Genomic DNA, 14,585 nt, shown 5'->3' with positions numbered 1-14,585 from the left:
CTTCAGCCCTGCTGGGATGGGAGGCTGTTTCCCTGCGAAAACTCTTAGCATCCAGGGCTGCAGAAGGATTGTGAGAGCGATATGAGGCGTCAATCACATCCAGATATCGCTCTCGCCAGCGTGCAGGAGCTCTAACAGTGATATCGCATCTCTGATCTGCACATATCAACAGAACGGTTCTTTCTCCTATCGCTGAGGTGTTACAATGTATCAGTCTGCAGTCCGTTCACATCTGTGCTGGAGAGGTGTTACAATGTATCAGTCTGCAGTCCATTCACATCTGTGCTGGAGAGGTGTTACAGTGTATCAGTCTGCAGTGCGTTCACATCTGTGCTGCAGAGGTGTTACAGTGTATCAGTCTGCAGTCCATTCACATCTGTGCTGGAGAGGTGTTACAATGTATCAGTCTGCAGTCCGTTCACATCTGTGCTGGAGAGGTGTTACAGTGTATCAGTCTGCAGTCCATTCACATCTGTGCTGGAGAGGTGTTACAATGTATCAGTCTGCAGTCCATTCACATCTGTGCTGGAGAGGTGTTACAATGTATCAGTCTGCAGTCCGTTCACATCTGTGCTGCAGAGGTGTTACAATGTATCAGTCTGCAGTCCATTCACATCTGTGCTGGAGAGGTGTTACAATGTATCAGTCTGCAGTCCATTCACATCTGTGCTGGAGAGGTGTTACAATGTATCAGTCTGCAGTCCGTTCACATCTGTGCTGCAGAGGTGTTACAATGTATCAGTCTGCAGTCCGTTCACATCTGTGCTGGAGAGGTGTTACAATGTATCAGTCTGCAGTCCATTCACATCTGTGCTGGAGAGGTGTTACAATGTATCAGTCTGCAGACCGTTCACATCTGTGCTGGAGAGGTGTTACAATGTATCAGTCTGCAGTCCGTTCACATCTGTGCTGGAGAGGTGTTACAATGTATCAGTCTGCAGTCCGTTCACATCTGTGCTGGAGAGGTGTTACAATGTATCAGTCTGCAGACCGTTCACATCTGTGCTGGAGAGGTGTTACAATGTATCAGTCTGCCGTCCCTTCACATCTGTGCTGGAGAGGTGTTACAATGTATCAGTCTGCTGTCCGTTCACATCTGTGCTGGAGAGGTGTTACAATGTATCAGTCTGCAGTCCATTCACATCTGTGCTGGAGAGGTGTTACAGTGTATCAGTCTGCAGTCCGTTCACATCTGTGCTGGAGAGGTGTTACAGTGTATCAGTCTGCAGTCCGTTCACATCTGTGCTGGAGAGGTGTTACAATGTATCAGTCTGCAGTCCGTTCACATCTGTGCTGGAGAGGTGTTACAATGTATCAGTCTGCAGTCTGTTCACATCTGTGCTGGAGAGGTGTTACAATGTATCAGTCTGCAGTCCGTTCACATCTGTGCTGGAGAGGTGTTACAATGTATCAGTCTGCAGTCCGTTCACATCTGTGCTGGAGAGGTGTTACAATGTATCAGTCTGCAGTCCGTTCACATCTGTGCTGGAGAGGTGTTACAATGTATCAGTCTGCAGTCCGTTCACATCTGTGCTGGAGAGATGTTACAATGTATCAGTCTGCAGTCCGTTCACATCTGTGCTGGAGGCTTCTTCTCTCTGCTGTTCTATCCAGGATAATGAAGCTGGACAGACCCCGTTATATACAATGGGGTCCATCCAGCACATCATGTCTTTTCCTTGTCCGGCTCCTAGAATGGATGCAAACAATGGAGACCCACAGCGCTAGTGTGAATCGAACCCTTTAGCTGCCGGGCTAGACTGGATGCAATTGCAGCAAATCCTCAGCTGTTGGAATCATTATGTCTATAGGAGTTTCCAGCCTTTAGCCGTAAACAAGAATGTTCCCAAATAGGCTTTCTACGCCCGGCGGAGCGCGATATCAGACAGTGAAACGCAGCTAGATCTACAGCTCACGCACGTGCGATGTCCTCGCGGACGCATATCGCACGCCGTGTTTTCTGGCCCCATTGAGAGCCATAGGCGCTGCGTTCCAAGGGAACGCCCAAAGATAGGACGCGCCGTGATTTTTTTTCCCGCACCGCAATGCAATGTAGGTAAAAGATTGGGGTTCATATTGATCCCCGAGGCCGGATTCACACAACTGTATTTGCACACTAAGAATTTGTGCGCACGATACGCAGAAAATAGAACCCGTTGCCTTCAATGGGTTTGTTCACATATGCCGATTTGGCATGCGCAATTCTGGCGCACAAAAAAATGCACATTTTCCTGCCCATTTGAACAAATCCTGAAGTCATCAAACTACTTGGCCGTTTCAATGCCGCAGAACATTTGTGCTTTTTTTTTTGTATGCGCAATTGTGCACAACTTGTACACGCAAAAGGTAGCGTTAAAAACGCTGCTGCACATGCAAATAGGCAACGCCTGATGCACAAATAGGCACGCGCTCGTGTAAATCCAGCCTTACTGACAGCAAGCAGAGATTTTGTAAAAAAAAATAGGGGAATTGAAAAGTTACGTCTACTAGGAACTTGCAGAACATCTCATTATAAGGTCATGTGGTGCAGCTGGACTCGGGCGCCAATCATCGGGTTCTCTGGCCGTGTCACCTTCTATGATCCTACGTAAGGACTGAGGATTTTAGGCACAAGGAACGTATCTGACTGCGATCCGACGGAAGGGGAGGACGTCACCCTTCTAGAAGACGCCAGACGACCGGTTAGTACTGTCACTAAGTAGAAGTTATTACCTATGGGGGGTTCTTACAAGTCATGGGGGAAATAAATGAATCCGTGACCCATATGTTGGGGGGCCTCGGGGTCTCTCCTCCTCCGTAGGTCTCCTTCCTCCAAGTAGCACCGGACCCGTCAGAAGAGCTTCTCTACTTGTGTCGGAGCTGTACAATGAAACGTCTCCTTTAAGGGCGCTACTGCATGAACACTAGTGGTAGCCGCTGGCGCTCACGTAGCTGTAACAGCGCTAATTGCCGAGTAGCGCCTGCGCCTTCAGGTGCCGCTCAGCAATTGTCGGGAAGACGCAAGTGCTAATGGCTGATGCAATAGCGCCCTGAGACAGCGGGCGCAAAGCATTTAGCTACCTTCTAGATCATTTGGTCATAGGATCACACCTTCAGGTGGTCTCGGTTGATAAGGGTGCCGACCCACTGGTGCCAGCCAATGGCAGCTGATAATACCAGCTAGGTCATGCGGGGTTTTGGCTACATACGGTTACCGCATTGTCGGGCTGCACCCTTATCATGGCTTAACACTTTCTGAGACATGAGATTAGAATTGGGGAGCCTATAAAGACGAGGAGTTCCCCATCCTCCTGGTTGGGGCGCGGCACCCATATATACACTTACCAAATACTATTAACCGTGTGTGTGTGTCTGTGGAGCCCAGCGGGTTCTGAGCGGTGCAGCGGTACATGGTGCCATTGAGTTCAGCTGGGACTCTCTCCAGGACCAGGTCTTTGCCATCGTGCTCAGAGCTGCCGTCCAGAAGTCGCCCTCCGACCCTCGTCCATGTAAAGAGGGGCTCCGGGAAAACCTCGTTCTGTAAAGGACAATAGGAAGGGTTCAACATGTGATTATCCCGACATCGTCTTCTGAAAGTCTTGGCTTGAGTTGATGTTGGGCATCAGTTTTCCAGTAAGTCCATTAACCCCTTGAGTGGCACGCCCGGAAATTTTCCGGGACGAGCTCCCCTGCTCATAGTGACATAGCCTGGAAGATTTCCGGGCTATGTATCACTATGGGAGCTGCAGAGCACAATGCCACAAGCTGTGACACTGTGCTCTGCCTGCACAGACCCACATAGAGCAGTGCAGGACTTCTCCTGCTTTGTTTAAAGGTTGCCATAGAGACCATCGGCTTGTCAGAAGCAAGCCGATGGTCTCTGTGGCAGGGAGAGCTTGGTGCTTGGCTGTGAGAGGACAGCTAGGTACTAGCTCTTACAGCAGAGATCAGAGAAAACCTCCGAGCTCTGCTGTGTTAACCCTTTACATGCTGCAGTCTATGTGACTGCAGCATGTATAGGGCTGTCACTGCAGCATGTAAAGGGCTGTCACCATCGGACCCCCGGAATGTGATCAGGGGGTCCTGATGGGTCCCTGTGGAAGTCCCCTAAAGGGACAAAAAAAAAAAAAATTAAAAAAAAAAAAAAAGGAAAAAAATTATAAAAAATTATAAAAACACTTGTCTCCCTTTACTTTGTAAAAAATCAAAAATACAATCACACATGTGGTGTCCCTGCGTCGTAATGACCCAGAGAAGGAAGTTAATGCATTATTTAACCCCTTAATGACATGGCCCCTTTTTTTCTTTTTTCCCCATTTCTTTTTTTTTCCTCCCCCTGTTTAAAAAATCACAACTTGTCCCGCAAAAAACAAGCCCTTATATGGCCATGTCAATGGAAAAATGAAAAAGTTATGGCTCTTGAGACGCAACTGCAAAATTAGTTGAAATTCAATGATTAGACCATTTTAAAAAACCTGCCCTGGTGGGCACGACAGGGTGGTAGGAAACCCGCCACTCAAGGGGTTAATAAACATATTCATCATTGCACTCTGAGCATGCTCGAAGCATGGCATTATGCTCTGCCTGTTCATCTCTGGAGCACATGCTCGGGTCATTTGCCATTTCTGGGTCACACTCGATCGAGGGCGCTCAGAGTGTGTTTGCCATGCTCCATAAATCTGCAGGGGTGAATGAGAATTACATACATGGCGGTGCCAGTGTCCAAGCTATCATTGACGGATCCACAGACTACGCTCCATGCATCTCACAATACTCATAGAGTAACTCAAGAGTGCAATGATGAATAAAGCTATTATCAGTCTATGACCCGTCTTATTCTGTCACCATCCATGACAGAGGAGGAGAACCTTCCCCGGATCTAACAAATCAAGGGGGAGATAAGCCGCTTAACTGCTGTCAGGCAGTCGCTTATCTCATGGGGAAACAAAAAAGTGGGACATAAAACGCTATAGGACCCCAAAAGATATGTTCTATGGCACCAACATACACAGGGGCGGTGGGGAGGGGGGTGCGTGAAGGGGTAATCCCATCTTAGACATTGGGATACGCCATAAATGTTTGATTGATGCAGGTTACAGCTTTAGGACTTGCACTTTTCCCTGGAGCGGGGCGTCTCTTGAGCCTTGTGGGTGGGACTGAAGGAGAGGTGGCCATGTATGCGCACGGCTCTCTGTTCACTTCTATGGGAGTTAACACTGTTGCACCACAGTTGACGTTTATCACCATTCATAGGATAAGTGATAAAAGTAAAATTGGTTGAGGGTTCACCTCTGAGACCCCTAACAATGCCAAGAATGGGGGTCCCGTGTCCCCCTCTCCTCACTGCACCCACCCGCAGTGACGTAGACATTGAATGGGGTTATGGTCGGCCATGCGTGGCGCCGCGCCATTCATTTCAAAGGGGCTGAGGGAAATGGATGAATACAAGCACTCGCCCATCTCCGGCAGTCCGACTGAAGACAAACGAAGTGGCACCATGCATGCCCGACTGCCATTCCATTGCGTCTCCTCCTTTCCCACCAGGGGTGTAGTGAATCTGCAGTGAGGAGAAGAGGGGCACACAGGACCCCCATTCTCAGAATTGGTGGAGGTCTCAGCGGTAAGGCCTCCACCAATTCGACTTTTCATCACCTATCCTCTGGAGTCAATCATGGTGCCACCCTTTTAAAGTCTAACTATACTTCCCCCAAAAATTGGCTGGGTCATAGGGACTCATCAGAAGTTCTGGTCCCTATGACTTGTCAAAGCTGGCACTTTAGGGAAGCAACCAAGCAAGCGTCTATGCCTCCATCCCTCCGTTCAGGCACCATGTAAGTCCTCCGTTCTGGAGAGAGATGCCCCCAGGGGCGTATACCGTAAATGTCTGATATGGGATACATATCCATCGCCCCAATGAGTTCAGTGTGGACCGTGGGGTGGGCATCCTTACCTGAAATCCCTGCACTGTCATGCGGACCGTGTCCCCCACCCGCGCTCTCAGCGGAGTCATCATTATTTTGGGTCCTCTCGGAGCAGCTGGGAAGACAGGAAAGAAGGGAGATTCTTATTAAAACAAGGAAGTTTCCTCCGCCACGTCCGCAGGACGATGCGCCGGCGCTCTCCGGTGACTTCTGGAAATGTCTGCCCAACGAAGCCGCAAAGCAATAAGAATCAATTGTGCAAAACAGCTGGCTATTATATTATTATTAGAGCCGCTCGGCGCCCGCGTTCGCCATTTGTTCCACTTTGGTGTCTCCTTTAGTATTTAGCCCGTGCCTGGATGTTGTTCTTGTTGTGCGGGGACATTATTTAAGCGCACACTGTGATATGCAAAACAGCGAGCGGACGGAGAGCGGGCCGTCGCCTCCTTGCTAATTCTGCTTTCAGGAGACTTGATTTCTCGGCTAATTGGTCCCAATTAACCGTTGTGGGTAGCAGGACACAATCAAGGTCGTGACTCTGACGGTCTCCCCGGCAGGAACATTTACATAAAGGAATTAGCAATGCTATGCCCTCCCGCAGGCCTGGCGCTGCTCCACGGCGCCCCTCACAGGAGGAACAGGATCGCACTGATGGAGACCATCCACATAAAACGTGCCGTCACCTAGGAGAGCCTTTACCTGCGCTACCTGTTACGCAGCCCAATGATCGGGGGTGAACATTCGTTGGCTGATTGGTCTTTCATGTGCCTGTACGCGGGTGAGTAGCGGTCTGCTACCCCTCTAACTACACCAGACTGGATGGCTGCGCCAAACCTCGCCCATGTGGGTATTTTTGCAGGGGGGTGGGAAAGAGGAGAGGCGCTGTTAGCACCAGATAGAAGCCCACTCCCTGCCATTACAGTAGGGGGAGACAAGAGTGAAGCGGGATAGTACTTGTTAGCACCTGGTTTTGGAGGCTCCGACCTTTGAGTGATGTGACAGTGACATGACTGGTGCGTCAACTGCGAGAGACAGCCCCCTAAATAGTGGGTAATGAACAGGGCTAAGCCCTGCCTCCAGAAGGTCTGCCAACCTTCTTGGCACTGCCCAGGTGCCATATAAAAGCCTGGCGCTGCGCCACAGAGGTGTGTGACGCAGCACAGAACCTGCAGACCGTTCACCACTTGGCATCCTGTCCATCAGCTGTGAACGGAGCAGGAAGCTGACAGCTCCGTACTTACTGCAGCAGCCCGGGTCGGTAATACAGGCGCAGCGCCCATTGAATATAATACAATACGAGATGATTGGTGGGAGTCCAAAGTAATGGCCCCCGCTGGTGAACTATGGACCATCTATCCTGAGGACAGGCCATCAGCAGTTTACAACTTGACAAGACCTTTAATTCAATTACCGCATAGAGTTACATGACAAAATCCTGTCTGCCTGCAGCCACCACTAGAGGGCGCTCACTGCATATTATCATTATGATCGATGTATAAGCTGTATACAGGAAATGCCCCCCGGTGGCGGCTGTAGGCATCCAGAATTTTGTGTTATTTTTGTCAAAATCCCCATACCTCCCTAATATCATTAAATCTCACTATGTGCCCCCACCCTGGGCATTTACACTCTGTTACTCCTATGGTGGTCCTTCTGCTCAGTCACATGACCAGAGTTTCTAACTGGGAAACTACAATTCCCAGAAGCCCCTGCAATCACCTCCTGGCACTACTCTGTGCCATGGAAGGGTTGTAGCGGATTAACCCTTTGAAGTGAAGGACTATTGGAGGTCGTGTCCAGGAGCAACCATATATACAGTGTAGGAGGGGATGTTTGGGGGTGAGAAGTCAGAATTGGGGTGCTTTTAACAATTGGGTATATTTACAGAGATGAATGGCCGCACTGAGCCCCGAGAATACAGAACATTGGCTCTAAAAACAACTTGGTCCAAAAAGGGGGACACTATAAAGCCATCTGGTCATCATCGCAGGGGATCCCACAGCCATGCAGGAGAACGCTGGGGGGCGGGGGTGTCTGGGTGACTTCTGTGAGGGCACCACAATGCAGCCTCAGATGTGATGTGTCCAAATACTGGCACGTGCCCCGCAGGAGACCCGCTGCTTCCGTCCGCTCCTTACAGTCTCAGCTTAGTCTTTTAGCCCTGTCACATGGACCAAGAGTAGAGCCCCCCAGGGCGCGCTGCAGGGTCCGAGGCTACTCTCATATTAATGCTTGCATCCTGCCATCTGCGCACCCACAGTCCTTGCAGGATGCCCACGAATTGGTGCCCTCAGGGTATCTGCTCCCAGCCATTCACTGTAATCACATACATTATATATAACACAAAGCGATGAAGATGGCGTCTCCGAGGCCGGCGAGAAGACATACGTGTGAGCGGACAGAACATGCAAAGGCATCACGGACTGCTGTAGAGCCGCTGGATGAGGAATTCGTTTAGGAGGCTGAAACCCCGTCTTGATCTGCTCACACAGCTGAGGGTTTGTTACATTGTATCAGTTTAGACAATCAGCACAAATCCCCCCTGTGCTGCTGGACTCCAGTCTGATGGCTCTTACTGTAACCTTACTGAGATGATACATGAGCAGCGAGCAACTAGCGGAGACGTCACCGGCTCGTTTAAACGGAAATGGTCCCGTGTTAAAGGGGCATTACTGGCATGTTGGAACCTTACTGATGCGTTGTAATCTACCGCCCCCCTTACACCGCCGTCTACACGAGCAGAGCATCTAGACGGGCGGGTCACCGCTGATAATCGCTCACTTCTCGCTCTGCGCTGAGCGTTTAGGCGCAGCGAGAAGTCAGCCAACCAGTTGAGTTGGTTGAAACTCAGCGACAAACGAAAAACGAACAAACCGCGCCCGACGGCTTCGTGTTTAGACGCAATCATTATCACGCATTTTCGTTGAGAGTTTTGCGCAACAGTCCTTATGTATAAATGGGCCATTACTGACAAGTTGTAAGCTTACTGATACATTGTAACAAGCGGCTAGGAAGAGGTCACATTAGGTTTTCAGCTGTCTGCATTCACTGACAGCAAGCAGGGATTGTGAAAATGGCGAGGAAGTGAAACACAAAGGGAGAGATTGACTTAATCTATACACCAGGCTGATCAAGACTGTGCTGGAGAGAAGTGCACAAATCTATTCAGAGGCGACTATTGCTGCATGTTCGTGACGCCAGCGTGCCGCAATCTGAAGCCTACAGGAATTATGATCTGGCAGAGATTTCCACTAGATTTTGTCAGTTTTTGGTGTAAGTCATAGTAAATCTGATGAGCGCCCGCCCGCCTACCGCTAAGCTCCGCCTCCTTCTTACAATTGCCAGGGCGGCATGAAAAGGAAGAAAGTCACAAATTTATGCAGAAAATGACCCTGTGCAAAAAACTGCCAATAAGTTGTTCTCCCCCCCAGAGAGCCGACGGGACCGCGGGGTCAATACCAACAATATGTCCTCCTGGAAGCTGCAGCCCGGGAGACAGGACAAAGTTCTCTTGGAGAAGTCATGTATGGACGTGGATGGCAAATGTGACGGCTCGATAGCTTTTACCACCCTCTTGTGTTCTGCGCTCCACCGGACTCCCATCCATCTCCGGTCCATAACAGCTGGAGGTTTGCCAGTGGAGCCAGAAGGTGGCAGCTAATTAGTATTATGATTGGGGGGATCCAAAGTTGTTGGAAGGCTCAGAAAGTAAGAGTTCCAGTTGGTTGCTACAGAGACATTGTCTCCCGGCTCCTGGGAGATCAGGAAGACGACGGGGAGGAGAATACATTGTGACAGCACAGGATCTTGGTGCTAAGCACGTCAGCTGACAAAATGAGGACAGGGGCCAGTCGGCACACCTGACTGTCCCATGGCGGTGCGCATGGATGACCACCCTTCTGTGCGATGGAGGTAGATCCATGCATACGTTCTACAGAAGTGAGTGGAGCGGTGGTCATGTATGCGACTGCCGCTGGATTTATATGGGGTGCGCAAATCCCATGATCGCAGAGCATCCCAGCTTTCAGACATTTCTGCCCTATCCCTATGTCTAAAATGGGTAACCCCTTCGCGCCGTCTTCTACGTGCAGTTGAGTGATGGCCAATATGGCTGCCTCCCAGGATGCCATCTCTTCCTACCATGATGGGGGGCGATACGTTGTGTAACTAGGCCATCTGTGGTTCAGGACTATAGGGGAGCTGGGTGGCGGGCGTATGGATCCCCGGCACTACATCTAATGTGACGTCATGCTTTTGCGTCCAGCAGAAGTGCCTTACTGAAGTCATTGCAGCACCTCCATAGGGGTCTTCCTATATATGGGGCCCCTGTGGTGTTAGGGGCCCGGCAGCTACTCCACTACCCCACAGGATCTAGCAGCGTACAGCTATATAATTGCCTAATGTATGAACAAGGCTGAATTACGGCGTATTATGCGATACGCCATCCGGACGTGCTCACAAACAGGATCTAATGCGCTGCCTGCAGAACGTTCCCGAGGAGCTCACCGCAGCGCTGGCAGATTAATAGAGGAAAAATGATGGCCGGGGATGAAAAATTGATATGTGTGATTTTAATGAGACTTCCAAGTAGGGCCCGCACTCGCTGTATCAGCAGCCCATCGCGGGTCTAGCTCGGAGGCAGGCGCAGATGATTGCACCTCGCTGCTTCTCACTTAATGGACGGAGATTCTAATTTATATTCCTAAAGACAGCTTAATGGTGAAGGAGCGTCTCCTCAACTTCAGAGGAACGCTTCTGACATTATGGATGATGTGGAAACTCGTGATGGAAGGGCCGCGCCGATCCGAGAGCAGGCGATCTACGGAGACGACCCACGGACAGACATAGCAGAGTTAGAATTGTCGTTAGGCCTGCAATGACTGAGATAACATGGGAGGTCTGCCTGCACTCCCATGTAACACCACAGGGGGTACCCTGACTTCAAGCGCATGCAGTTGCAAAAAAAAGTAAGTGAACCCTTTGGAATCACCTGGATTTCTGCGCTGATTACTAAGGTCTCATGTCCACGGCAAAAATGTAGGGAATCACTGGGCACCCGCAGGTAGGCCATTGAATGACAGCTGAGCGCTGCCTGTGATTGGTCACAGCACTCAGCCAATCACAGGCAGCGCTCAGTTGTCATTCAATGGTTAAGTGCTGCCTGTGATTGGCACAGACCTTTTAGGTGGCAGTCCAGGATGGGAGAAAGATTTGAGCTGCTGCTGTATTTAGCCTGCGCTGATACACTATAACAAACCTCCAGCTGGGTGAGCACGACTGGATTTCCGTTTCAGAAATGTGAATGTTTCCATTTACTGACAGCAAGCAGAAAATACAAAGGATGAAATTCACTGAGCGCGCCATTTCCCCGCGCGCGGCACACTGTATACATGCAGAGACACGCGCCTCGTTATGTACACAGCGCCTTTCCGACACCTCCGCTACCATTTTCAGAAGTGTAGGCCAGATCCTGCCCGCCGCACATTTCCAGTATAACCTGCGCCAGTTTCTGTCATATGTTATAGATACATCTCTTGATTCTGAGAGGCCACGCCCCCTCGCAACAAGCTCCAACTACTTTTTGAAAAAGTGGGGCTGGCGCAAAAAAAAAAAAAAAGTCACAGATCTTTGTGCAAAAACCCGCTTGTGCAAAAAATACAACATTTTTACACCAGAAAATGGCGCGAAAACGTTCATGAATGAGCCCCAAACTCTAAAAGTCGTGCAAGTTATGAGAACGCCGACCCCCCCTCCCCCCGCTGTGAACACTAATGAGCGAAGATATGATTGCCGGGCGGTGTCTGAAGAAGCAACATGACGTCTTAAGATTTGCATCGGCGTTCGCTACGCTACGTGTCCGGTGGGAGTTTCCTCTGAACATGGCGGCTCCCCACTCGCAGGTTCTGACTGAAGCCGCCGCCTCCATGTAATAATAGAAGCGGCGTATGATTTATATATCTGTAGCGAGAGGAGGCGACACGGAAGTTCTCGAGGAGTTTTTGGTGCATTTGTCATAACTAATTCATAAAACCAACTTTGAAGCCAAAAGCCTCCTGACTACGGCGCAGATTAATCCTCCGACAGAAGCGCAATATGTCAATGACAATCAGGCGAATCTTCCAAGAGGAGGGTTTCCAATTTTAGTGAGCAGATGGCAATAATTGACGGCATATTTTAAACTCAATGTACAGCGACATAATCATGGGGAATGTTCAACTTCAGACATGGAAAAGATAAGAAAAACACTTCTAGGGAAGAAAATCTGCTGAGAAGCGTAACCCCTTCTGTGCCCGCCGCCAACCGCATGCAAATAAGATGGAAGGTTCATACTCATCGAAAGAAAATCAGACACACAGGAGGAGGGGAACTGTGACTACAGTATGAAAGCTGACCCCTTGTAGGGAGGCTCTAGGACCCTGTTGTACCACCTCTAGCTTGGATACAAGATGTGATACGGGCGAGCATGGAGGCTCTAGTACCCTGTTGTACCGCCTCTAGCTTGGATACAAGATGTGATACAGGTGGGCATGGAGGCTCTAGTACCCTGTTGTACCACCTCTAGCTTGGATACAATATGTGATATGGGTGGGCATGGAGGCTTTAGTACCCTGTTGTACCGCCTCTGGCTTGGATACAAGATGTGATGTGGGGAGGCATGGAGGCTCTAGTACCCTGTTGTACCACCTCTAGCTTGGATACAAGATGTGATATGGGCGGGCATGGAGGCTCTAGTACTCTGTTACACTACCTCTAAATTGGATACATGATGTGATACAGACAGAGATACAATCTCTAGTACCCTGTTGTACCAACTCTAGCTTGGATACAAGATGTGATACGGGAAGGGGGGGGGGCATGGAGGCTCTAGTACCATGCTGTGCCCTCACACATCCACTGGTCCCTTACACCTCCTACCAGTCTGGTCAGACACTTCTCTCTACTGGTGATCTGTAGGGGGCGTCCTGAGCCCGGTCACCTTGTGTGCCCTCACACATCCACTGGTCCCAACATCTCCTAACAGTCTGGTCAGACACTCCTCTCTACTGGTGGTCTGTAGGGGGCATCCTGAGCCCGGTCACCTTGTGTGCCCTCACATATCCACTGGTCCCAACATCTCCTAACAGTCTGGTCAGATGCTCCTCTCTACTGGTGGTCTCTAAGGGGTCCTGCGCCCAGTCACCTTGTGTGCCCTCACACATCCACTGGTCCCAACACCTCCTAACAGGCTGGTCAGACGCTCCTCTCTACTGGTGGCCTGTAGGGGGTCCTGAGCCCGGTCACCTTGTGTGCCCTCACACATCCACTGGTCCCAACACCTCCTAACATTCCCATCAGAACGGCCCGGTGGGGGACAATTCATGGATACGACCATCCAGCTTCTCACACCCCAATAATGCGCCCCTCTCAGACTCTGGTAACGGTAGCTTGAGGAAGGCACAACAGTGCCGAAACGTCGCATTCATTTGTAATGGGGTAATAAAACGCTTTTATACCTTCATACATCCGTTTATGCTGCCAGTTCATCATTCATATGGACATTTATCTGGAGCCTTTCTGGTTTTTTGGCTCTTAACTGGCTTTTGCATTTTTTGATTGCCTGACCCTAGTAAGGGATTATTTAGTGCTGTTGGTGGGACTGACTTTATTCTCTACAGACTCTGGTAACGGGGTGACATCTCTTCTCTGCGTCGTAGATACGTCTAGTGGCCAACAAGCTCTACACAAACAGTCCTTGGGAGGAAACTTAGAGGTACTCTGTTTTGCAGTATTTTGTGGACACCCTATTGCAATATTACAGAATGTGGGCACCTTATGGCACTTCTGTGTGGGCACCTTATGGCACTTCTGTGTGGGCACCTTATGGCACTTCTGTGTGGGCACCTTATGGCACTTGTGTGTGGGCACCTTATGGCACTTCTGTGTGGGCCTACACCGCACTAGTATTTATATCCATCCAGTATGGCATTCTTCCTGTTGGTCTCCTTCCTCGGCTCCATGCATGTTTTGCCCGAGGAGCGGCTCAGTCCTTCCTGGATGCTACTATGGAGGAGGGATGAGAATAATCCTAATGATGTGTACAGAAGTCTATATAATCCCCCGGTGTGGAGCGAGTCCAGGAGCGGCCTAACAAGCTGGATAGAATTGTGTACAGAGTTGTCTGATGACACAGCGGGCTCACAATGAACGTCTTATTCGCCGCCGCTCTCCGAGAAGGGATACAAGAAGCTTCACTCCTTACATTTCCTTTTGATTAATGAATGCACCAAAATTAACTTGTAAACAAAACACAAGAGGAAATTGTGCAATTTACTTCAGGCTTTACTTCAGAAGATGCAGAATAAGCAAAACCTCGTGTAAACATTCGCTGCTGCAGCGGCGGCGCCGGGGCCGCCTCATTTACATCCGATGTGCTGTGATCATTAGACTGCCAGCCCCCGGGCCGAAAAATGTACAAGAAATATCGTGTTGTACAGATAGAGGGTTCATAGCCGAATTAAAGGGGATCTCACAGTACTGTTCACCTGCGGAATCCACGTAGGGTGGGGGATGGGGGGCCCTTTATATTATATATTGGTCTATATGGGAAATCAGAGTCCTTGAACCTTCCCAGTTGACAAAGTTAATTGTCCTTGTAGGAGTCATCCTATTGGTTGAGCGCAGCCAATTATATGACCTACTGTGGAC

The 14,585-nt window shown here is 49.9% G+C and overlaps 1 protein-coding gene across 2 annotated transcripts in view; it reads right to left on the bottom strand.

The window, feature by feature from the left end:
- Positions 1 to 14,585, bottom strand: part of IGSF21 (immunoglobin superfamily member 21) — a 463,002-nt gene that overhangs the window by 10,124 nt on the left and 438,293 nt on the right. For both annotated transcript variants that reach the window (XM_066572610.1, XM_066572611.1), the window contains exons 7-8: positions 5,930 to 6,015; positions 3,325 to 3,517 (exon numbers count right to left, since the gene is read on the bottom strand). In XM_066572610.1, coding sequence (XP_066428707.1) covers positions 3,325 to 3,517; positions 5,930 to 6,015 — 279 coding nt within the window. The remainder of the gene's footprint in view (positions 1 to 3,324; positions 3,518 to 5,929; positions 6,016 to 14,585) is intronic.

The sequence above is a fragment of the Eleutherodactylus coqui genome, chromosome 6, assembly GCF_035609145.1.
Source record: "Eleutherodactylus coqui strain aEleCoq1 chromosome 6, aEleCoq1.hap1, whole genome shotgun sequence".
Taxonomy (NCBI): domain Eukaryota; kingdom Metazoa; phylum Chordata; class Amphibia; order Anura; family Eleutherodactylidae; genus Eleutherodactylus; species Eleutherodactylus coqui.
This window is presented reverse-complemented; position numbering and strand designations above follow the sequence as displayed.